This window comes from Chrysemys picta, chromosome 11 (genome assembly GCF_011386835.1).
Source record: "Chrysemys picta bellii isolate R12L10 chromosome 11, ASM1138683v2, whole genome shotgun sequence".
Lineage (NCBI taxonomy): Eukaryota > Metazoa > Chordata > Testudines > Emydidae > Chrysemys > Chrysemys picta.
The window spans coordinates 13,536,470-13,561,052 of NC_088801.1; the positions used below are offsets into that span (position 1 = coordinate 13,536,470).

Genomic DNA, 24,583 nt, shown 5'->3' on the forward strand with positions numbered 1-24,583 from the left:
ATGTTTGCTCATCTCTATATATGTATAGACAGTATGAAAAACTAAACTTGTCTAACCTATACAATTGTGTTAAAATAATCAATTATGACTTATATTAATATATTGTATATGTTTAATTGTTAATTAAAACTGAAAATCTAAGTATCTTTTCATATATTTTATAACCGAAAACCAACTTTACATAAAGTTGGATAACATCTGATAACTTAAAATACCTACTGTAGCATCTTCAATGCCTCCTTTCTCCAGTATGATGCTTAATCCTTCATCCGTTGTTACCGTCTGGAGACCCTTTCTGCTTTGAGCATTTCTACTTTTTCTGGGCTTGAAGGCTGCGTCAGACGGAGGTGACGAATTGTGTCGGGGTGATTTATCTCTAAACACGTCTTTGAAGGCATCAGTGAAAGCCTGAACTGTTTTCTCTGAAGAGTCCACAAAATAAATCTCTTTCAAGCAGCTTTCCCCTGGAGAATCTTCTAAGGTTTCCTTGATGGATTTTGCAATTGACTGTGCGCACAGTTTTAACGGAAATCCAAATATCCCAGAGCTGATAGCGGGGATGGCTATGGAATGATGATTGTACGTTTCAGCCAGGTGTAGGCTTTCCTTAACTGCTCTTTTTAACAGGCGCACGCACTTTTCTGGTTCATGATCACTCCACCTAGGCCCAACAGCATGAATCACCTGTTTACACCGGAGGTTCCCAGCATCTGTAATAACAGCACGGCCGGGCTGCAAAGGGCCTCGTTTCTGCACAATACGGTCACATTCTGTTTGTAGTTCTGGCCCTGCAGCTTTTAAAAGTGCCTCAGCAAGGCCACCAATATGCTTTAAGTCCTCATTTGATGCATTCACCACAACGTCAGCTGGATGACTGCACAAGTCCCCTTTATAAACTGCTACTACAACTCCATCTTGCAGGATCTTTTCACAGGCAGGCTGGCCTTGCTTCTTATACACATTACTAACTTCACCATCTTCTCTTTGTTCTTCTCCTTCTTGCAGCCTGATCAGACAGTTAAATTGTTGTTTCACACCAGTCACATACAAGTGTTCTTGTTCTTTGAAAAATACCTTGGCCCCTGGTTTATCAATTACCACATTTTCTGAATGTAGTGAAGACAGAATTTGTTCAATTTTGGTGACCGCCTGCAACACTTCCGCTCTTGGTCCACTCAGGGAAATACCTTTTCGTTTATTCTGTGTGCCAAATTCAATTTTCACACCTTTCTTTTTTAATTCAAGCCAAATATTGGACTTTTCCTTCTCCACAAACATTACAACTGCCACACACTTAGCTATGACGACTTTTTGTACCAGAGTGTGTTTATCTACAAAATCAGAAAGTTGCTGATATGCTTCTGCTACTGCTCTGAAATAACCAGCAATGACTATTTGATCCTTCAACTCAACAATTATTATAGTTTCCTTGGAACAGTTATGTGCCTTGTACAAATGGTTGACGAGCTCCCTCCATTCTCTCTTTTTGAGGACTGAGTTGTCCTCCAGGTCAATGCATTTGTAAGTCAGAACCTTCTTCATTTCTTCTTCTGCTTCTAGAAGAACTCCAGGAGAACCTGCTATCAGCATTATGTTATCAGTGCCAAGCTCATAAAAGGCATTAATTTGATTTGACATAAATAAGTGCTGTGACAGAGTTTCATTATCTACGTGTTGTAGGAACTGGAAAATGTAAGGATGGACATTGATCGATTTCTGTGCCATGCTGTGCACTTTTTCTAGTATTTCACTTTTGACTTTAAATACTTCTGCAGCCACTCCATACAGACTAATACTCTTTGATGACACATCATAACGTATCTTCAGAGATGGGTACTCCTTGTAAACATTCTCCTCTAGCCCAGCAAGTTGTAAAATTGCATACTTTCCTGGGTCAACTAACATAGTTTGTTCTATGCTCTGCTTTTCTCTTTCAATTTTTTTCCTGGCATTTTCTATTAGTTCCTTCAGTTCTTGCTCTGCACCCTTCATAATCTCTGTGTTACCTACTAAGACAACCATGTTCTTGGGAATGTCAGGTATGATCAAAACACCATCCTTTACCAAGCAGTTTCTTATGGCTTCCCACACCACTGAATTTACTTCACATTTAATGGCCTTGTACTTTGACATGCTACATGAGAATTTTTTAGAAACATCTTCATTCCATGTCTTGATCAACCTGATCATTGATCTCTGTTTAGATAAGGCATTTGAGGGACACAGTGTTATTTCTGGATTTGCACAGTTGGATTGAGGCCACATTAGTTCACATTTGCAATCTGCCATTTCATGATTTATTTCCTGGATTAGCCTATTATCGGTCTGTAAAAACTGCAAGATGTAAGGATCCAGGGACATTGTAATTGGTTCTGGCAGCTTTATTTGTGGCCTTTTCTTTCCATATAGAGCTGTACCCAATGAGCTGTAGTATGGATACACATAAATTGGTACTTTGTCGAGTGAATGCTGCTTTGCCAAGACAGTGTTTACATCTAAATATAAAATAAAATAAAAATTACCCAAGTCAAATCAATTAACTGTAACACTTTAAAAAAAATCTGAAGATAATTAGCTTATAAATTGCAATTCATGAGCTACTGTATTTCTTTTGATTCTGACAGGAGTGATTTTTAGGTTCAATATGTTTTTTTAAATTGAATAAGAATATTTCCAAGTTACTGACAAGTGACATTTTTCTAAGTACAGTAACTCCTCACTTAACATTGTAGTTATGTTCCTGAAAAATGTGACTTTAAGCGGAACAATGTTCAGTGAGTCTAATTTCCCCATAAGAATGAATGTAAATGAGGAGGTTAGGTCCCAGGGAAATTTTTTTCACCAGACAAAAAATATATATATTATATAGATATTATACATTTTAAACAAACAATTTAATATTGTTCACAGCTATGATGATTGTGAAGCTTGGTTTAGGTGGTGAAGTTTGAGGGTGGAAGAGGGAGGGATATTTCCCAGGGAATGCCTTACTGCTAAATGATGAACTAGCACTCGGCCGAACCCTCAAGGGTTAAGACATTGTTGTTAATGTAGCCTCTCACACAAGGCAGCATGAACACGAGGGAAGGGAGACTGCATAGCAGACAGAGACAGACACACACCTTGTGTGTGTGTGAGAGAGAGAGAGAGATGCACACTGCCCCTTTAAGTAAGCTGACCCATTCTTAAGTGCATTGTCTTTTTAAGTGGATCAGGAAGTTGAGACAGCAGCTGCTGCCCCAGACTCAGGGCCGGCTCCAGGCACCAGGCAACCAAGCACATGCTTGGGGCGGCACCTGGTAAGGGGCGGCCAATCTTGGGGTGGCGGGGCACGGCATTCCGCGGGCGGCGCGGCGCTCGGCGGGGGGTGCTCCGGCGGCACACGGTGCTCAGGGAGGGGTTCCGGCAGCGCGGCACTCGGCGTGGGGCGCAGCGCTCAGGGGGGTGGGCTCCGGCGGCGCGGTGCTCGGGGGGGGGGGCGGTTCCTGGCGGCGCGGCGCTCGGCTCGGCGGGGCAGCGCTTTTTTTTGCTGCTTGGGGCAGCAAAAAAGTTAGATCCGGCCCTGCCCAGACTCTCTCTGTCTCTCTCCGTCCATGTCTCCTCCCTACTCTATATGGAGAAGGGGTAAGTGGGGTGCAGGAGCAGGGGGACACCCTGACATTATCCCCTCCCTTCCCCCCCTGCACAGCAATCAGGAGTCTCTGGGAGAAGCTCCAAGGCAGAGGGTAGGAGCAGTACATGGCAGTGAGGGAGGGGGGGAGGGACAGCTGAACTGCAGCACAGGGAACTTAGGGGAGCAGGGAGCTGATAGGGGGGCTGCCGGTCCACCCTGGTTACAAGCCCCCACAAGCTAGCTGCAACAGGCTGTTCTTCCTGCAAGCAGTGGACAAAGCAGGCGGCTGCTAAACAACGTTAGAAGGGAGCATTGCACAACTTTAAACGAGCATGTTCCCTAATCGATCAGCAACATAACAACGAAACAATGTTAACCACGGCGACTAAGTGAGGAGTTACTGTACCCAAAGGCTTGTATATCCTGTATGTTACTGTACTTGCCCACAGCATAACAAGCCATCATACTAGACAGGATTACAAAATAGTAATACTTACTCTTGCCATGTTATAAATAAATCTGAGACATTCCATCCAGAAAAAAAGGAAGAGTTACATTGTAAAGCTCTTTCTACATTTTTTATGTACAGCATATCCATTGTGTGAACAATGAACAACAGTCTGATTAAAGAGGTGTAACTCTATTATGTGATTGCAGAGTCAGACCAAATATATTTTAATCAGCTTCCTGAGGAAAAAAATTGATTTATGGTAATGGGATTTTAAGTGGACTTACAGATTTATAATGCACACAATGTTCCACATTGGAAGTTTAACACAGACATTGGTGTTCTACACTTTTAACCTCTTAGTACCAGATGCTGCTTGCCTTATCTATACATAGACTTGGCAGGATTCAATTATAATTGATAACTGTAGGTAAACGTCTATTTCAGCTGACACTTAAAATAGATGAAAAATAAAAATCAATGGGTCGATGCGCCTGCAGGGATCGAGTGTCACAGACCTGTTGCAGTGTAGGGAGCTCTGTGCAGCTCCCGGGACTGGCTCCATGACAGCAGAGCTGCATGCGCTCCCACAGGGGTGGTGACACCCGATCCCTACAGACACAAGTGCATTGGAGGGTGTGGTTGTCCTGGTCCAGTGGAGCAGAGACCCCCACCCCCGGCCAACACTGTAAGGAGGAGGAGGAGGCCAACCTGCTGCTTAACAGCTCCTTGAAAGTGACAATTCCCACGCTCCTGGCTAGTGAGTGAGAAAGCCAAACCTACCTATACAATTAAGGTCAGCTCCTCAGCTGGAGTAAATAATGGAGCTATTTTGATTTATGCCAGCTGAGGATCTGGTCCTATATTGAAGCTATTGGAACTTCTTGCATGAGCGACTTCTCCCAGAGCTGTTTGTTTATCGCTACAAAACAGAGCAACACTTTCCATTTTAGGAGACTGGTTAAAGTGTAACTGGGCAAATATATATTATTTTAAAGGATCTGGCATAATTATAGCCAAAATTAATATTGCATCAGAATTAATTCAAATACTAGTGTGGTGTCTAGCCAAACAGATTAAAACATCCTTAACAACTTGCATACAGTGCCAGTCATCTACAACACAATCTATAATCTTAGGTGTCTGTGGGTAGGCACCTAAATCCCTATTTAGGCAACTACATAAAAGATGTGAGCTCTCAGCACTAGTGCCTAATTTATAAAAATTTGGGGCCAGATTCTTCATTGCATTCTTGGAGTCACTTGAGGAGTTCTCAGCTGGTGCAGAGTTAATATGCAGGCTACTGCACAACATTCCCCATTCTGCACAGAGCTCCAACCAATCCACAGGGAGCCATTGCAGCTGATGTAAATTTGAGTAACCTCAGGACTAAGGGAGCATAAGGCTCAGGGCTGCTGTAATGAAGCTGGGAGCTGAATTCACCCCCCTCTGGCCCCAGGAGTGCCGAGGGCAGAAATGTGGTAATAACACCATCTCTGCCCACCCAGCCACCGCTCAGATGTACTGAACTCAGCCCAAGTGCCCACAAGGACTGAGCCCCTGAAAGGAACTTGGATACCATGGTGAGGAATGTAGACTAAAAATCTAGGTAGAAAGAAAGAAGAGGCTATCCAGGCTCCTAAAAATGCCTGATGAAAATTCACCTTCAACTTATGTGGCATTTTTATTGGCTTTGGAGTCCCTAATTTAAGAAACAGAAAGGACAGAATCCTCGTGCAGACTCAAAGACATTGCAGAGATCCTAACAATGTAATATATGTCCACTGGAAACTAAGTGCCTCATATCAGTCATATTATATCCAGTCCCAAATCTAGGTTTCTAACCTAACAGAGTAACAACCTGCCAAACCATCAAACCAGTTAATTTTTTTCTAAGGGTAAGTTAGCCATTTCTTAAAAGAGTATATTCATTTTCATGTTGATCTTTTAACTGCAAGATTACATAAATGATACATATTTATATGTTACCTTTCTGATCATGAAAAGTAATGATAGCTGCATTCTCTTCAGGTAACTGTTCAACATCGGACACTTGTGCACTTCCATTTCTTTTACTTTCAAAGTAGACAGTTATATAGTCATTAGATACGTTAGGTGGTACATGTTCAGCCTTAATGCTTTTTGTCACCTCAAGATGCCGTGCTGTTATATTTTGTTGCTTCGCCCTATGGTTTTGGTTGAACTTTTCAACAAATTTCCTTATATCTATAAACAGAAAAGAAAAACATTTAACAGATTTTTACTATTATGATATTAGAAAAACAGAAGAAAATAAGCAAGTGTAGGGATCAAAATGTTCAGTTATACATAATTAATCCTTACTAACCAGCTTTGCAAAAGTCTACTTTCCCACTTGCCTGAGTGATTTTTTTTTTTTAATAGGGAAGCAAAATATCATTAATTTTTTCACTATCATCAGCCATCATGGTAGAGGGTGGATGAGTAGTTTTTGTGCCTGGTCTTGTAAATAGCAGTTTTACAAATGTAAAATGATTTCCTCAAGGCTACAGAGGGAATCTGTAGCAGACCAGGATTACAGAATTTAGACATTCCTGCCTGAATTTGGTCTTATGCATATGGGCTATAGTTCTCCATACCATCTGATCTGATTTGTTAATCAGATCAGCTACAATTCTTGTTCAGGACAAATCCACATACACCTCTCACTGCTATACAATACAAGGGAATGCCTGTCTTCTGGAATGGTTGTAATCATAATGTTCCCCATCATACATACTGATCAGAGACACTGATGTAAATAAGAATATATTATATAAAATAGGCTAAAGTATCACTCAAGAGAGTACACCAGGGGTCGGCAACGTTTGCAACGCGGCTCACCAGGGTAAGCACCCTGGTGGGCCGGGCCAGTTTATTTACCTGCTGACGCAGCAGGTTTGGCTGATCGCGGCCCCCACTCGCCACGATTCGCCGTCCCGGGCCAATGGGGGCGGCGAGAAGCGGCGCGAGCAAGGGATGTGCTGGCCGCGGCTTCCCGCCGCCCCCATTGGCCCGGGACAGCGAACTGCAGCCAGTTGGGGCTGCGATCGGCCGAACCTGCTGCGTCAGCAGGTAAATAAACTGGCCCGGCCCGCCAGGGTGCTTACCCTGGCGAGCCGCGTGCCAAACGTTGCCGACCCCCGGAGTACACTATAATATGACTGCTATATATGCATATGTTGACACACACAGAATAGATTTGTATTGGTTTGAAAAAAAAAAAATCACCTTTTAATGACCATTCATTACGTAGGATCAAATAATTTTCCCATTGTGGTCAATGGGAAAACTATCACAGTGACTTTAATGGAACAAGGTTTTGGCCCTTAATGAATATTTGATGATGGCTTCTGTCTTAATAAACATGCACCATTCCATTAACAGTTTTGCTGATAAACTGTTGGCACCATATGGCCCATAATTATAATTCACCAGGCACTACATACTATTTTATATAATTTTCAGTAGTTCTTTGTACACACTGCCAGCTGCCCAGCACTTCTGTACACAGGATTGTAATTTACAAATGACTGTAGTTCCCTCTTCAGTTACAAAACACACTAGATCTAATTCTCTTCTCACTTACACTGATCTTTACTCTGGTGTAGCTCCATTTACTTTAGTGGAGTTACTCCTGATTTACAATGATGTAAGTGAGACTGGATTTTGTCTGAAGCCTGTGGCAGAATACGTTCCTCTGTTTTTCAGCTCAGCTGAAGTGTTAGCTGAATGGCCCCTTTTAAAGCATCAAGTGAAAACAACATATTGTACACACACAGTCCATCTTACCAATATCTTTGATAAATGTAACTACAGCCGCATTTACTTCAGGAATCATTTCCATATTGAAGTCATTGTCATCTTCTGATAAGCCACTGATGTTCTCCACCAGCATAGTTAACATGCATTGTTTTGTAGTCTCTTGTATATTTTCAAGCACAACTAGAGATGAAGTCATTTGTGGGAGTTCTTGGATATTCTCCACTTGCCATGGTTTCACATGGAGTGCAATTTTCTTTACTACATGATCCTTTTTCTTTAAGACTTCTTGTGCATCTAGTTTCACAGAAACACAAATAAATGGAGATCTCTGTTATATACCTGTAGTTACTCAGAATGGATCAATATGTTAAATTCTATATTAAGTTCTGATATATTTTAAAATCTTCTCTCAAGTGGAGTCTTACTTTCTTTTGTTATGGAAAAGATTAAAACAAGTCATGTGGTCAAAAGTTATGATCAAGTTAAAAGTTATTCTACAGCCCCATAAAGGGACATCCAGAGTAGCCCAGTCTCCTTTTAAAAAAATGCAGTTACCCCTAGTACTAAATGTTACTAGTGCCAATTAGTCCTTAAGTACCAAATACTGTTCTCTAGATTAGATTTGAAATGACAACATTCAGTGAGGGCTAATGAAGTGGATTAATTTATTGCTGAAATATATTAATTTATTTACAATATATGTATTTAAGACCCTATGGAGCAAAGTTACCACAGGCACAATTAAAGTTAAGCAGGTTATTCAGGCTGGGATTTTTCAAATGGAGTTAGGTGCCCAAATCCCTTTGGAGTTTTAATAGGAAATGTGTCCCTAATTTCCCTAGGCTCCTTTGAGAAAACTTGCTGAAGTGCTTTGCTAGATCTGGACTTGAAGTTGACAGTGCCACACTTAAATATCACACTTGTGTCTGAAATGTTCTTCACCATTATTTTTACAACACCTAAAATGACTATTAGTAAGACTAGAGAAAACATATTTTTCTATTTTTTCAGTCTATTTGACAGCACTTTGTGTATATCAGTTTTGCCATTTCCCCTGCATAGCAGCCAGTTTATCCCGTTCATTTGGATCCCACAGCAACAAGCAGAGAAAAGCATTTTAGAACATATGGAAATGTGACGGTAAAACCATGGAAAAGGTCAGGGGAAATTGGGGGGCAAGTGTAAAACCTGAGGCTATTTTAAACTCATTTTTTGAAATTGGTTCGATGGTGCCCTATTAACCTGCCACTGAACTATGTAGTCAAGCAAATATTATCCAATACAATTGTTCTTCATGGCTGTAGGACTATGCCACATAAGGCTTCACTCACTGAAGCCTTACTATAAAGACAAACACACACACACATTCCTGACCTGCCAGCCACAGGGCCCCTTATAGCACTCTCTTATCTCTACTTGGTCAGTTCTCTTCTTGTCTCTTGGTTTAAGTATTAGAATTTATTTCTCTGTTGCTTCCCTAATTACCATCTAATGATAAATCGTGTGGGGGTGAAGGGTGGGCAGTACTTGAGGCCAGGCCTGCTGACGGGGGGAGGGTGGGGTGGGGCAAAGGGGTCAACTGCCCAGGTGCCTGGCAATTTAAAAGGGCCCGGGCAGATGGGATAGATACATTTTTTTTTAATAAAAATTAAGATTTTTAAAAAAAAAAAAGGAAAGAAATCCCGTTTCCTGCTGCTGCTCTGTACAGAGCGCCGTCCCTCATTGTGACAGTAACAGTTTGCCAGAGGGCTGCTTCATCCTGCTGGTCTGGCAGAGCACCAGCAACCGCAGTCCGAATAAGCGTGTGACATCTCAACTGAAATGTGGAGTGTGGTATTTCAAATCAGTCCTTACTGTTCATGATGGAGCAAAAACCTAAGTCCGGAGCTCAGAAACTGAGAGGAAAACAAGACAAAGAAGCCCAACTTGAAAAAAGTAAGAAGGGTAGTTGTATCGTAAACCTCAGCCACACCTTTCTAGGGGGGCCCAGAATTGCTGTCGGTGGGCCTGCTTGAGACTGTATGGAGCCTCACAAGAGGTGAATGTGTGAGCCAACTCAGCCTGGGAGGGCCACTGTCAGGCAACAAGCAGCTAGAGTGTGATCCAAAAGGAAGACAGAGGAACAATGCACCACATGTCTCAGTTTGACGAAGATTCTAGGGGAAAAAAATCGGAAAAGCTCCCCTGAATACTGTCATTATAGTAAGGGAAAAGTAGATCTTCAATTTTAAAGTTGTAGGTGAGAAACCTGAGATATGCTAGAAGTCTGTTTTCCACAAAAGACCCGTGAGTTTCAACAGACCTCGTCTTCTCCACCCAGCTCAGTGATTCTGCAGAAAAACAATTTCAAGGAGGCACACAGATGCCAGCCATGGAGATTTATGTACTTTATCTTAATCAGTCTCTCTGCCCTATGCAGCAACTTGTCTTAAACAGGAGAGTCAAACAAGGAGTTAGGAGATTCTAGTTTCTCTTGGAAGCTACATAGTATAGATGTTTTTGGTTTTCAGGTTCAAGGCCCCCAGTTTAGGAAGGTAAATAAAGACCTTTCTGAATGGGTGCCTAATTGCAGAAGAGGAGAAACAGACAAGAAGGTAATTTATTTGCTAATTGCAGACGAGGATGTAATTTACTTGCCTAGGATGGTACTTTGTTCCAAAACTCTTTTGCTTTACTTTTTAATGCCGTTGAGATTCCGTATTATCAGGTGAATAACTAGCTACCACATCAGTACAAATCTAACCTAACCTGAAGAAAAGCCATCTGAATCTTATTTATGACTATAACCCCTTTCATCTTCCTTATCCCTGCTGCCCTGTACCTTGTGTCCAGAATTTCCAGCAACTCCTCAGCCAACTGGTAAAGTTTTCCCCTGCACATGGTGCCATGGCAGACTGAGGATAGTATGAAGAATTTTGACAAACAGGAGTAGTGTTTCTCTGGTTTTCACAATGGCATGAAACTTACTGCCTTCTTTTCCCAACTTCCAAAACCTAAACAAAATGGGACTTGCGTGGCGCAAAAGGCCAATGAGAGAATTTACCTCCTATCTGCAGCCAGTATGTAGGGCAGTTCCCCACTTGCTACTTTAGCCCCTGAACAGGCTGCCCTGCCATGCACCTTACACAGTGGTTTCCATATATGAGATCTACATGGATCCAGTGATTTCTCCCTAGACCTATCCCAGTATTGTTTCCCTGTACTAGTGTATTCATAGCTGGCATGACACCCACATCTCCAGTGCACACTGGGTACAGGTACAGTTATTCTGTTCACACCCAGTCATCCAGGAATAACATGTGTCGTCAGATGTTTGGCTGCGTGTGTGTTCTCCCTGTGTGCTGTCCCAGCTCTGCGCAGATAGCTAGCACAGCAGATCCCTAAGCGAATTGCCCAATGACCACAAAATCTGTTAAAGTGCGAAGGTGCCCAGCCAGGTTTATTGTGGATGAAGCAAGGTAATAGCACCTGGCAGACTCTATGAGGATACTAAGACATGTATGCCCGTGACAATGGACACAGCTCAGTCAGTGGTGGGACTTTCCACTGCTCCCTAGGCTGGCCAAAGACACTCCCTCTGAGATATATCTTTATACACAGATAGCAACAAATTACGTATCACCCCTCTGACATAGTTAGATGCCACCCTCTGATGTGGCTAACCACCACCCATTACCTTGTACATAATGGTTCAATCAAAAAATTTCTATCCATCATGCTGTCATCCTGACCTTATTTTTAGGATGGGTCACTGTGTTTCTGTTACCTTTGGGGAATGTGCTGGTATCAAGGTGTTCTGGTACCACCTTTCTGGAATGTGTTTGTGTATATATTCTTATGCCTAGCACTACTTAGGAATTTGTGTTTCTGCAATATCAGCCCTATTCTTGCCAGATTCTGTAAAGCAGAGCCTGCCTCTTGCTCACAACTTAACTTTGCTTTATATTAGCAAGTTTTGACCATTACTTTAGTTCAGGCCTCAGGCCTCTGATACAAGGGCTTATGTCTCAGGCTCTCTTCCTACTACAACATGAAATTTCAAAGACCCATTACCAAAGAGGGCATATTTTTGAGAAGTATGTCTATATCATACCTTCAGCATTTTCAAAGGTGATGATTATTTGTTGATTATTTCTGACGCAGGATTTGATGGGTCCCCCACCTGACCGCATTTTATTTTCAAAGTACATGCTCACAAGGTCATCATCAATTTCCTCCCCTGGGGCAGTGATGATTACTACAGTGGATTGCTCAGAGGATGTCGTCTCTTTTCCCAAATTCCCTGAAGATGAAATCACAGATGAGAAATCTGACTGGTTGAACAAAATTAAAAAGGAAAAATTATCTTTTTATCTTTCTCAGCATTAATATCAAGCTTATCAGCACAAAAATAATGATAGAAGAAAGAGAAATAAAAAGCTATTTCTAAAATGACTTTACTTAAATTTGTTTCACAAAATTCTTTAAAAAAGCCAAATAAACTGAATGTATGATAGTGAAAAGTTGTGGATCCACAGTCCTGGAGACAATGTCTCCTCCACAAAACCAGAACAGCAGAGGAATGGCTGTGCAAACTTCTCCACAATGCCCAGTTTGGCTCATCCATGACAAAGAGGACCACCTGTAACACTTTGATTACACATTTTCCTCTTACGTTTCCCACTGTTGTCACCACCAGTGCAGTTCTACCAGTGCCAGCAACGATGGGACCTCTAACATAAACAGGGTATTGGTGTTTTAAACCACCATGACGTCTACACCCATTTAGAGCAGTGTCGGATAACAATGTTTGTGCCACTGCTGACAGTGGTGGAGATGCAGTGTCAATGGAAACAATGGGAAATTTGTGTAGACACAGCCAACAGTGAGAGAGGAAGTCAGTATTCCGGTTCATTTAATACTTGGCCTCTTCCGAGATGGCCACTGAGGCTAGTGGTTCTGTGCTGTTGATACTTATGTGGCAAACTGGGAAAATGTCTGGATTATTTCTTGCATGCAGTGTTAGCTGTAGCCATATTCGTCCCAGGATATTAGAGAGCCAAGGTGGGTGAGATAGTATCTTTTATTGGACCAAATTCTGTAGACAAGAGAGACAAGCTGTAATGCTGAGAGTTCCTTTCCCAGACCTGAAGTCCTCTGCGTGGCTTGAAAGCGTGTCTCTCTCACCAACAGAAGTTGGTCCAATAAAAAAAGATTACCTCACCCGCCTTGTTTCTCTGGATTATTTTTTAGCAATATTTTGTAGGACTTGGTTTCCCTTTTCAATTTTATATTGCTGCGTGACTGAATGCATAGAGTTCTTTTACAGTCTCCTTTGATGTATTTTGTTAAGGAACCCAAGAAAGGTAAAACAATGATATAGAGAAGTCAGCCTCATTTAAGGATCTTCAAAGGAATTAAGATAACAATGGCGGGGCCATCAATTGGTAAGTGAGCTCACCTGATTCCCTACAGGCTAAGACTGGAAACAAAGAAGACCAATCCCCTCAAAGCCCCTTGCAGAAAGTGATATGGGAGGTGGTCAGAGAGGTTAGCAGGATGTGTCAGTGAAAAGGCTGACAGGCTGACTGAGGCCTGCGATACACTACAGACTTAGGTCAATGCAAGGTAGCTTACGTTGACCTAATTATGTCAGTGTCTACATTAAAATGCTGCTTCTGCCGAAGTAAGTCCCATGCTACACCGACATAATTCCACCTTCACAAGAGGGATAGTGCTTATGTTGATGTAGTTAGGGCGATGCAGTGTTTGTTTACTGTGTACTTATGTCATCTGTTGACTGTCAGCCCCGAGTGTGGCTGATGGCTGACAGCTGGAGCTCCCCACTTCCCCCCGGGGCACTGGTACACAGCTGGCCTCCTGCCCCTGGGTGCTGACAGCCTGAGCTGTCATCCGGATGCAGGGCTCACCCAGCACCTGGCTGACAACTCAAGCTGTCAGTGCCAGGGGCCCAACTGTGACCTCATGCCTGGCTGCCAGCTCTAGCTGTCAGCCCTGGAGCGGCTGTCAGCGGTGGGACAGCAAGAGCAGCTGTCAGCCCCATGCAGGGCTGCCAGGCTCCAGCTGTCAGTGTCCCACAATGCCCCATTTCAGTTGGTGGAAGCGCTCCCGGTGAGGATGTGCACCACTGACAGAAAGAGCAAGTGTGGACGTGAACCATCGCTTTATTTACTGCGGTGGCTGTATGTCGACTTAAGTGGACTTAATTTTGTAGTCTAGTCAAACCCTGAGGCAGGCTGCAAGCGGCAAAGGCTGGTTCTCCCAACTCAGAGATGGGGAATAAACCAGACCTGCCTCAGCTGTGGAAAGAGAGGTTAATCTAACATAAGGGAATATGCATGCAGTAGTCCTTGTTGCTTTTAAATCCACTTTTTAAAGTGCTGTGTACCTCTGGGCAAAAATAAATCATGCTTTGTTCTGAAGAAGTGGTTTCTGTCTCTCTGCAAATGTATGCTGTCACAGGCTCCCAAAGACAAAGGCTTGCAGGGTCCAATCCCAGTTGGGCCCGCTGCATTAGTCATGGTTGATACCAGGGGGCTGTAACCCAGGCTCTGGTCTGAGAGTGAGCAAACTGTTCAATTCCACCCTAGGAGATGTGAAGGCTCAATGCTTGACACCTGTGGGGTATAGTTAGAGAGATCCCAAAAAGAGAGAGAGAGTGGGCAGGCTCCCCAAGGACAGTGGCAACTTACAAAAGACACAGTCTGTATTTTTTAGACTCGTGTAATTAAGTCTACTTTGCATTAAACAAACACCACAAACCATTTAATTTTCCATGAAGCTGTTATAGTTTAAATTTCCAGGAAAACCATCAATTAATGCAAGAGTAGAATTTGTGATTGTCCTATTTAACAAACTGTATACATACCTGTCCTCTTTTCCTGCTCTACAGACACAGAATTCCCATCATCAGAGCAGACTGGAAAAGATACATGGCATTCATTAAGTGAAAAAAAAAAAATCCCATGAAGCTAAATAAACGTGATTGCTTGGTGCTTATTGCAGTTGAAGGAACACTGTCACAGTTTTTAGAGCTCAGAATTAATCTAGTTTGATTGTTGTCTCCTTTGACAGCAGTTACCTTAGAATTACACCTTGTGATATATCTTTTTATTTCAAACCAAGCATTATGTCACTCAAAAATAACACAACCTCAAAAATTATGATGCATCATATAAAAACAAACTAGTGTGCAGACAGCCTGTTAGACTGTATCCATCCACTCTGTCAGAAACATGGCTAAGAGCCTTTGCAATCCGTTACAGCACTTTAAAGTAAACTCTGGCTCTTGCGAAATGGATGCTGTTGAACAAGAGATCTGTGGGACAGAATCTTTTTGTTGTTAGAAGCATTACTAAGGGCTCCTGTTCCTGCCTGGGGCCCAGGGCATTACCGCAATACAAATAAATAATGGTAACACGGAAGGGAGAAGGTAAATGACAAAAGCTGCCAAACTGCATTTATGGCCTGAAACTTTGCCCCTTTCTCACATGTGCAAGTAAGGATTACTCAAGTAAGTACTTATCATGTAGGGGTATGCAGGAGGCTGACTAATAAGAAGGGAGAGTCTTACCCTTCTCTTAGCTAAAAATCTTGCAACAAAAACTGCACACCAGATATTTCTCCAATCCTGTAGCACAAGGGGCTCTTTAATTTTCATTCAATTACTGGAGATTAGTTAAGCTTTGTTTTATCAAATGGGAGGGTTATTTTTAAAGACCTCAATATGGAGTAAAGAAAAGTTGGTGTGGAATTACCTTTCTAATTAGGCCAAGAAAATATGCAGATATGCACAGGGTTGAAAGAATCCTAAAAGCCAAAAGGTTTAAACAAATATTTCTGATGATTATACAAGTCTTTAAGAGAGATTCCACCCCACAATCTGGCCGTGAAATGTTGCTGTGGTGACATGTAGGAGCCACCAACAGCTCACAAAGGGCTGAAGGGAGTTCCATATGTATGACTTCACATTGAGAGTCTAGGCACATGTACATTGATTACTGAAATACTAGCTCATATTGAGAACAAAGCGATCATCATCCATTGATAGTTTTCAATGAGCAATTCTTTCAATAGACCAGGGATCCTTTATGCATAGATTTGTTTCCTCTGTGACTCACAGTGAATCAGGTGTTGATGGGTGGAACTGACAAAGCAAACATCAGTTTTAAAAATAGACCATGGAGCACAGATACTAGGGTTTAGCATGAGTTGCAGGTTAATTTTATGGCTAAACAATGTTGACAGTGTCCCTTTAAAGTGCCGCTGCTTACATTATCTTTCATCAAGCCTCTATAAAAATAAATTCAACTTTTGAACTGCATTAACACTTTTGATACTCAAGTATCAGAGGGGTAGCCGTGTTAGTCTGAATCTGTAAAAAGCAACAGAGGGTCCTGTGGCACCTTTAAGACTAACAGAAGTATTGGGAGCATAAGCTTTCGTGGGTAAGAACTTCACTTGCATCTGAAGAAGTGAGGTTCTTACCCACGAAAGCTTATGCTCCCAATACTTCTGGTAGTCTTAAAGGTGCCACAGAACCCTCTGTTACTTTTGATACTGTTTCTCCAGGGCAACTGTTGGGCTGCCAATGTTCCACTGATGTTTCACAGATGAGGACTGAGTGTTAATCACATTGAGTAGCACAGCTGGAGCCTGAGAGCACCTGGAACGTTCAGCAGCAATCCCTGTATGTAGTGTAGTTGTAGCCATGTTGGTCCCAGGATATTAAAGACACAAGGTGGGTGAGGTAATGTCTTTTATTCAACCAATTTCTGTTGGTGAGAGAGACAAGCTTTCAAGCGGCACAGAGCTTCAGGAAGAAGAGCTCAATGTGGTTTGAAAGCTTGTCTCTCTCACCAACAGAAGTCGGTCCAATAAAAGATATTACCACACCCACCTGGTTTCTCAGCTGCAATCAACCAGTTGAGGGAATATGCTATGGCTGCTATAGTTCAGAGCTAGACTAATGATAAAAACTGGAGGAGAAAAATAGCTTTCACAAGAGTAACAAATTTAAAACTTTCTGCAGGAATTAGAGAGGAGGAGCAAAGCATTATAGGTGCTGATCCAGCAAACCAATTAAGCATATGATAAACTTTCAGCACATGAATAATCCCTTTGAAGTCAATAATATTACTCACAGTGCTAAAAGTTAACTATGTACTTAAGTACTTTGCTGGACTGGGACATGACATCAGAGCCTGAGACGAGCCTACAGCAACAGATAATAGAATTCACTGATCATGTCCAAAACACTACTCCCTTCCAAGGGTTTGTCTGCACAGGAACTGGAAAATGTAAATTCCAGCTTGAGAAGACGTACCCACGCTAACTGTGATCGAGCTAGCACACTAAAAATAGAAGTGTATCCACGGTGGCATAGCCGTTTTGGTTATGGTTTTGGATGGCTAGCCCCGCCTGCCATGAGTGGCTACATTTCTGGTTTTAGCACACTAGCTTGATCACTTTCCAGCTGTTGTGTACACATACCCTAAGTTAACTGCCTTTCTGAATAACTACATTCAGTCCGGCTGCAGAAACCAAATCCAGGCAGAAAAAAAAAAATCACATATTAGAATTTCTGCTGAATAAATCTCTACAGAGGATGCAGTTCAGCTTTTCTGATTTTTTCCTTGACTTCAATGGGTTCTACATTGAGCCAAGAATTAGGAGTCATTGTGGAAAGCGTTTTCTCTCCCTTAAAAGTAGTTTTTATCTTCCATACATGAACATTATATACTTCAGATTTGTTTTTTGTTTTGAACAAAACGTTACCTGGTTCTTGGGGTTTGCTTGGTGTCTCGGACTCCTAAAACAAAAAGGACAGTAAGCCAATTAAAAACAGCATGTGACATTCTTGCTATTACTTCAAAACTCTGAACACTGCAGGTTAGGATTCTGTTTCATATTTATTTACCTCTTTAGGACCTGGCACTTCCCCGGACACGTCTTTTTTGGTTGCACCTGTTGTTTCAGGCTGCATGACAACCAGCTTTAATTTTCCTTTCGCTGCCCAGTCAAGCTCATGGATCTTTTTGTCAAGAACTCGCTGCCTCACTAAAGCACAAACAAAGAAAACTATTATAATCTTGGTAGAAGGGATGTTAGTCTATAGGTCTATGCACCATTATGGGCAACATACTCCTCCCTGCTGAGCACTATTAACAAATCATACCACAAACTCCAACAATTAAACAAGAACATTTAAAAAATCACGGCACTAGACTGATGGGCTAAACTTCATTCAATAAAACTGTTCTTCATTACTTCCCATTTCTTTCCCCTTGTTTGCGTGTTGCCTAGTTATGGCTAATTCTGCTCCCATTGACTTCAGGGCAAGGAAGATCATGCTCTTAGGTTGCAGGCAGTTTGGGGAAGGGACCTTGTCACCACACCAGTCTCTAAAGCGCCTAGCACATTGTTGGTGCTATATAAATAAGAGACTAAATAATTAATAATACATACCCTCGCAATACAAAACGAATAAAACATTAGTTTCCTCGCAATTTCCTTCCAATTGTTCCATTAGTAATAGTGGGGTGAGTAGAGGCATGGAACTGGGAGGGTGTTTGGTCCCCTAAACCCATAGATTTGAGGATCTTGAGGAATCTGCGGGAACATGGGGCTTCTACACAGCTCCCTGGGTTACCCCTTCCCCCATAGCAGCATGGTCCCCACTGGGTGATGCTCCAGAGCCCTCCTTTGGAGGGGTGCTGAATAAATATACGTGAGGAGTTATTCATCTTAACCAGCAGTAACTTCTGAGTAGATTTCTGACCTTAGGGGGCTGCAGGAAGTAGGGAATGAGGAAGCATAAAGTGTCAGAAAAGTGTTTTATTTGCAAGAGGGCAGAGAAGAGGGAAATATATATAAGCCTGTTATTTGTATTACAGTAGCACCAGAAACACCAGTTAAATCAGAGTGCTTCACAAACACTGCAGCAAATGATCTACTCATGTGAATAAGGGTAATGTCTACACTACGAAATTAGGTCGATTTAACAGAAGTCGATTTTTTAGAAATCAATTTGATACAGTCGATTGTGTGTGTCCCCACTAAGCGCATTAAGTTGGTGGTGTGCATGCACAGTACCGAGGCTAGCATCGACTTTCGGAGCATTGCACTGTGGTAGCTATACCACAGTTCCCGCAGTCTCCGCCGCCCATTGGAATTCTGGGTTGATCTCCCAATGCCTGATGGGGCAAAAACATTGTCGTGGGTGGTTCTGGGTACACGTCGTCAGGCCCCCTCCCTCCCTCCCTCCGTGAAAGCAATGGCAAAAAATCGTTTCTCTCTTTTCACGGGTTACCCGTGCAGATGACATACCATGGCAAGCATGGACCCCGCTCAGCTCAGTCACCATATGTCTCCTGGGTGCTGCTGGCAGACACGGTACTGAAGTGCTACACAGCAGCATCCCCTTGCCTTGCGGACAGCAGACGGTGCAATCCGACTGCTAGCCATCATTGTCCAGTGGGTGCTCCTGGACGACCTCGGTTAGGTTGGTCGGGGGCACCTGGGCACACATGGGTGCTTCTGGCCGGCCTCGGTGAGGTCGGTCGCAGGCGCCTGGACAAAAATGGGAATGACTCCAGGTCATTCTTGTCTTTAAGTTTCATCTAATGGAGATTCAGTCCTGCCTGGAATATCATGCCAGCTGGAGGCTTCTGCCTCAGCCTGTTCTCCCAGTCGGCAGTACCGCACGGTCCCACCTACCCCAGCCTACCCTTTGCTCCCATGGCTCATGAAGCCTGAACAGTAGTAAGAAGCAGTTCAACTATAGGCTGAGCAAGTGCATAATGGTGGTAGAATGTGTCTTTGGACATTTAAAAGCTCACTGGCGCAGTTTACTGACTCGGTTAGACCTCAGCGAAACCAACATTCCCATTGTTATTACTGCTTCCTGTGTGCTCCACAATATCTGTGAGAGTAAGGGGGAGATGTTTATGGCGGGGTGGGAGGTTGAGGCAAAGCGCCTGGCCGCTGATTACACGCAGCCAGACACCAGGGCAGTTAGAAGCGCACAGCAGGGTGCGCCATATATTAGAGAAGCTTTGAAAACCAGTTTCATGACTGTCCAGGCTATGGTGTGAAAGTTCTGTTTGTTTCTCCTTGATGAAAATCCACCCCCTTAGTTCACTCTACTTCCCTGTAAGCCAACCGCCCTCCCCTCCCCTCTTTGATCTCCGCTTGCAGAGGCAATGAAGTCATTGTTGTTTCAAATTCAGGCATTCTTTATTAATTCATCACACAAATGGGGGGGGAATAACTGCCAAGGTAGCCCGGGAGGGGTGGAGAAAGAGGGAAGCACAGGGATGGGGTAGTTGTAGGGGCACCCCATAGAATGGCATGCAGCTCATCATAGAAGCGGCATGTCTGGGGCGCTGACCTGGAGCGGCCATTTGCCTCTCTGGTAGGCTTCACGCGGCACTGCTGCGGGTCCCTGTTATAACCTCTGTCCTTCATGCCCTTGGAGATTTTTTTCAAATATTCTGGCATTTCGTCTTTTGGAACGGAGTTTGAATAGCACAGATTCATCTCCCCACACAGCGATCAGATGCGGTACCTCCCGTTCAGTCCGTGCTGGAGCTCTTTTGCAATTCTGGGACTACATGGTCACCGGTGCTGATCAGCTTGCTACGCTGGCCAAACAGGAAATGAAATTCAAAAGTTCGTGAGGCTTTTCCTGTGTACCTGACCAGTGCATCTGTGTTAAGAGTGCTGTGCAGAGCGGTCACAATGGAGCACTCTGGGATAGTTCCCGGAGGCCAATACCATCGAATTACATCCACACTACCCCAAATTCGACCCAGCAGGGTTGATTTCAGCACTAATCCCCTTGTCGGGGAGTAGTACAAAAATCGATTTTAAGAGCCCTTTAAGTCGACAAAAATGGCTTCGTCATGTGGATGGGTGCAGGGTTAACATTGATCTAAAGCTGCTAAATTCGACCTAAGCTCGTAGCGTAGACCAGGGCTAAGAGTCTGCACTGTCAGGGCCTATGGCTGTAACTTCTTCAGTGCAAGGACTATCTCTTACTATGTGTTCATAAATCATTCAGTGTAACTGGACCCCAATGCAACTGGTGTGTCTGCGCACTTTTGTAATACTAATAGGATTACTCACGTGTGTAAAGTTAAGCATGAGCATAAATATTTAGAGGTTTGGGGCATTAGGTGGATCTGGTCAATGCATTACGGGGGGAACCCATCACAGAGAATTTCCGCTGTGCATAGGAACGTAAGTATCATGGCATCGCTCAGAGCACATTAAAGGATTAATCCATCCTTGATACTGGATACAGAGTGTGCCATGAAACCAGAACTCATTTACTTCCTAGTACAGTGTTTTTGCACAACTGGCTCCATCTAGCAATTGCTTTTTTTTTTTTTTTTAAAGATGTGTTCCAAGTAAAAGATATATATGTGGCAGGATTGTGGTAGGGACAAATGAAAGGTCTTAATCAAAAAAATACACAAATATGCACAGCCTTCTGGGATGACGTTCAAAAATTACAAAAGAACACAAGAAATGAACATCAGAAAGTCTGAGATCTACTCAATCTGATGTGCATAGGAAAGGAAGAGTGGGCATATAGATGATACCCTCTCTCCATTCAGGAAATATGGCCCAACATTAGCAGATGTAAATTCTGTAGAGAAAAAGTTTGTAATAAATAATCTCGTATTACTGGACATTAACATAGCACTTTCCTCTCAAGTGCTTTACAGAGTTAGTGACAGAGACAATCTGGCCCAAACATGGCTATGCGGGGGAGTGTGGGAATTATAAGGTTTACTCCACACTTGTATGCAAACTGTCCAGTTCCCAAGTCAAGCATGTGGAGGCCAATACAACCTCCTGCTTGTCAGCAACTAGGTGCAGAATGGTGGAGACAGGTACAGATGGGAGGCAGAACTGTGGCGCCAACCCTCACGAAGCTTCGACAAGCAGAGCTGAGCTGACAAGAGGGAAGTAAGTTCTGCCCTGTAAAAGGCTGCAGTAACTTTTCTTATCCTCCAGATCATAATTTCTTCCCAAGACTCCTCATGGGGCAATGTGCTTACACGCTGTCCCTTACTCAGGGCAGGAGCAAAGGCTCCATCTACCCCTTGTATATATGCAAGAAACATTTCACCCAGCACTGAAATGCAGCCACCTCAGGTGTGATACACAGGAACTGTTTAATAACACACAGCCACACGACACAAGCGTTGCTGGGACCCCGCTGACTTCAAAATCATATTTCTGTCTGAACTCCCCTCCCCCGCATAGTTACAAGAACAAAAGATTGGGGGAGGGGGAATTGTTCTCTTTCCCCCCAGTTTGCTCAACTTCTGCAACATCGTGTAGAATCGTTTTCACTGTTTCCTCTGCACAGTCAGTCAGTTTCCCTTGTTCAGGGTGGTATCTCACACCAGAACAGGAGAGAGAAAAATATTTGAAAAAATATATATTTTTTTTAAATACCAGTGGCACAAAAATTGGCAGGGGCAGGCGCAATACAATAACTGGCTTTTCAAAAGTGACTAGACTTCATACTGATGGTATCTTTTTAAGGACCGGAAGAGAGGAATAGCATAGTTAATTGAAACAGGACCTTCTGACACATACTCTCTTAGAATACATTTATTTCCAGGGGCAGCAGGGAGGGGGAGCTTGCAGGAGCTGTAGCCTCCCTAAAATTTGCCTTGGCCCCCCCATAGCCACCCCTCCCAGCGCAAAGGTCGCCCTTACTTCTGCAGTTCTGTGCTGCTGCTGGTGGCGATGCGATCCTTAGAGCTGGGTGCCAAGGCAGCAGCCACTGCACTTTCACCACCCAGCTGTGAAAGCAGCGTGGCCAGCAGCAGCAAAGAAGGAGGCCATATGAGCACAGGGAAGGGCAGAACATGGAAATAACAAAGGTGGAGAGGGAGCATCCAGGGAGAGAGATGCGGAGGAGCGTGCACAAGAGTGGGGGTTCAGAGGCAGGGGGAGGTGGGGCTTGGTTAGGGGAGGGGGTCACAGAACAGGGGAAGGGGGACAGGCATAGGGGAGAGGGATCACTCATGGATGGGGAAAGGGGAGGATGCATAGAGGAAGGGGAACTACCTTGGGGAGGATGCACAGATAAGAGGGAATCACAGCAGGCTGAGGTGACATGCTATAGGGAATGGGGGGCACAGACAGCCCCGAACAGAGGGAGTGTGGGTTGGGGAGGACGCCCAGTCGTGCAGGAGGGGACTAGCAGACCATGTGAGGAGGGGACTGGCAGACACAGTGACCAGACGTCCCGATTTTATAGGGACAGTCCCAATAGTTGGGGCTTTTTCTTATATAGGCCCCTATTACCCGCATCCCCATCCTGATTGTTCACACTTGCTGTCTGGTCACCCTACAGAGGGCGGAGCTGGGCACAGGCACGGGGCCCTGGCCGAGCTGGGGGCGCAGGGGACGCTGCTGCTGCGAGAGGGGTGGGCCGGGCTGTCCGAGGGCTGCTAGCCGCGGGCTCGGGGGCCCTTCCCGCCAAGGCAGGCAGCGAGGGGCCAGAGCCCTCAAGCTCAGGCCCTGCGTGGGGGCCGGGGAGCCTCAGTGCCCCCCCCGGGTGTGCCCACAAGCGCTGTAATCACACCCCCCAGCGCGCCATTTTCTGTCTCGCCCATCTCAGCTCCCCCCCACCGCCAGGGGCCGGCGCCGCCCCGGTTTATACCCAAACTGCAAATAATAAACATTAAGAGACGGGTCAGGGTCAGGGTGTGTCCCCCCCACCCCCCTTACCTTCCTCCTGGGCGAAGCAAACCAGGACCTGGCCGGGCCGCTCCTGGATCTCGCACTCCCCCCCTCCGGATTTCTTCCCGCTCTGGAAGTAGCACAGGAGTTTCTTCTTCAGGTTCTTGGGGAGCCCCGAGCCCCCCCAGTCCCCCTCCACCAGCAGCGGGAAGGGGCACTTCGCCTCCCCGGCCATGACCAGCTAGTTCTGAGCGGCAGACTGGCCACGGGAGTGTATCTACCGCCCTGAAAAACGCCCCGGTTGCTGTGCTTTCACTTTCATTTCCCGGAAAGCGCCTCCCAGAGTTTCTTTTCTGTAACGTGACCCAGGCCTGCCTCTGAGCTAGGAAAGTGGGGAAGGGGCAGGCACTAGCTTTGCACGTGCAGCACCTCGCCCACTCCCCTTGCAGGGTGCCATGACCCAAAGTGGGGAGGTTTATCTGGGGCACCCTGCAAGCCTCCAATCTCACCCCCGGGCACACCCCCTCCTCTGCCAGTGCAGTCCTACATGCATCTGGACAAAAAAAGCACAACAAAGATAAAGCAGCATGTAACGATGCTGGCTTTGGTGGGACCCAACTGAGAGTACCAATTCAGGACAAATTGTTGAGAGCGGAGCAGTTACAACCCAAGGCTGGGGTTTCTTTGCACACCAAGGCAAACCAAACCAGCCAGCCAGATAGGACTTTGGTTTTACCCCACTGGCTAACCATAAGTCACACAAGCAATTCCCTTAGAGACTCCAGTTTCCCAGTATCACCACCGGTGCCATTTGTTATGAGGATGAATGGTTATGAAAGCCAATGCCCCAGTAAAATAAAAAAGGTTCTCCCAATCCCAAAGGACCAAGTCCCAGAGCCAGGTCTATATACAAATCAGATCTCACTCACAAATCGTGCTGTTGCCAATCCTTTAGAATCTAAAATCTAAAGGTTTATTCACAAAAGGAAAAAGATATAGATGAGAGCTAGAATTGGTTAAATGGAATC

The 24,583-nt window shown here is 44.3% G+C and overlaps 1 protein-coding gene across 2 annotated transcripts in view; it reads right to left on the reverse strand.

Moving 5' to 3' along the window:
- Positions 1-24,138, reverse strand: part of LOC101950235 (protein mono-ADP-ribosyltransferase PARP14) — an 89,017-nt gene extending 64,879 nt beyond the window's left edge. Inside the window, exons 1-8 of one of the 2 annotated variants that reach the window (XM_042843121.2) lie at positions 23,604-24,138; positions 17,764-17,903; positions 17,622-17,655; positions 14,713-14,763; positions 11,938-12,126; positions 7,872-8,138; positions 6,051-6,287; positions 220-2,495 (exon numbers count right to left, since the gene is read on the reverse strand). In XM_042843121.2, coding sequence (XP_042699055.2) covers positions 220-2,495; positions 6,051-6,287; positions 7,872-8,138; positions 11,938-12,126; positions 14,713-14,763; positions 17,622-17,655; positions 17,764-17,903; positions 23,604-23,790 — 3,381 coding nt within the window. In that variant the 5' untranslated portion in view covers positions 23,791-24,138. Of the gene's footprint in view, positions 1-219; positions 2,496-6,050; positions 6,288-7,871; positions 8,139-11,937; positions 12,154-14,712; positions 14,764-17,621; positions 17,656-17,763; positions 17,904-23,603 lie in introns of both variants that reach the window. The other variant, XM_042843119.2, reaches the window with a different exon arrangement.
- Positions 24,139-24,583: the final 445 nt, after the last annotated feature.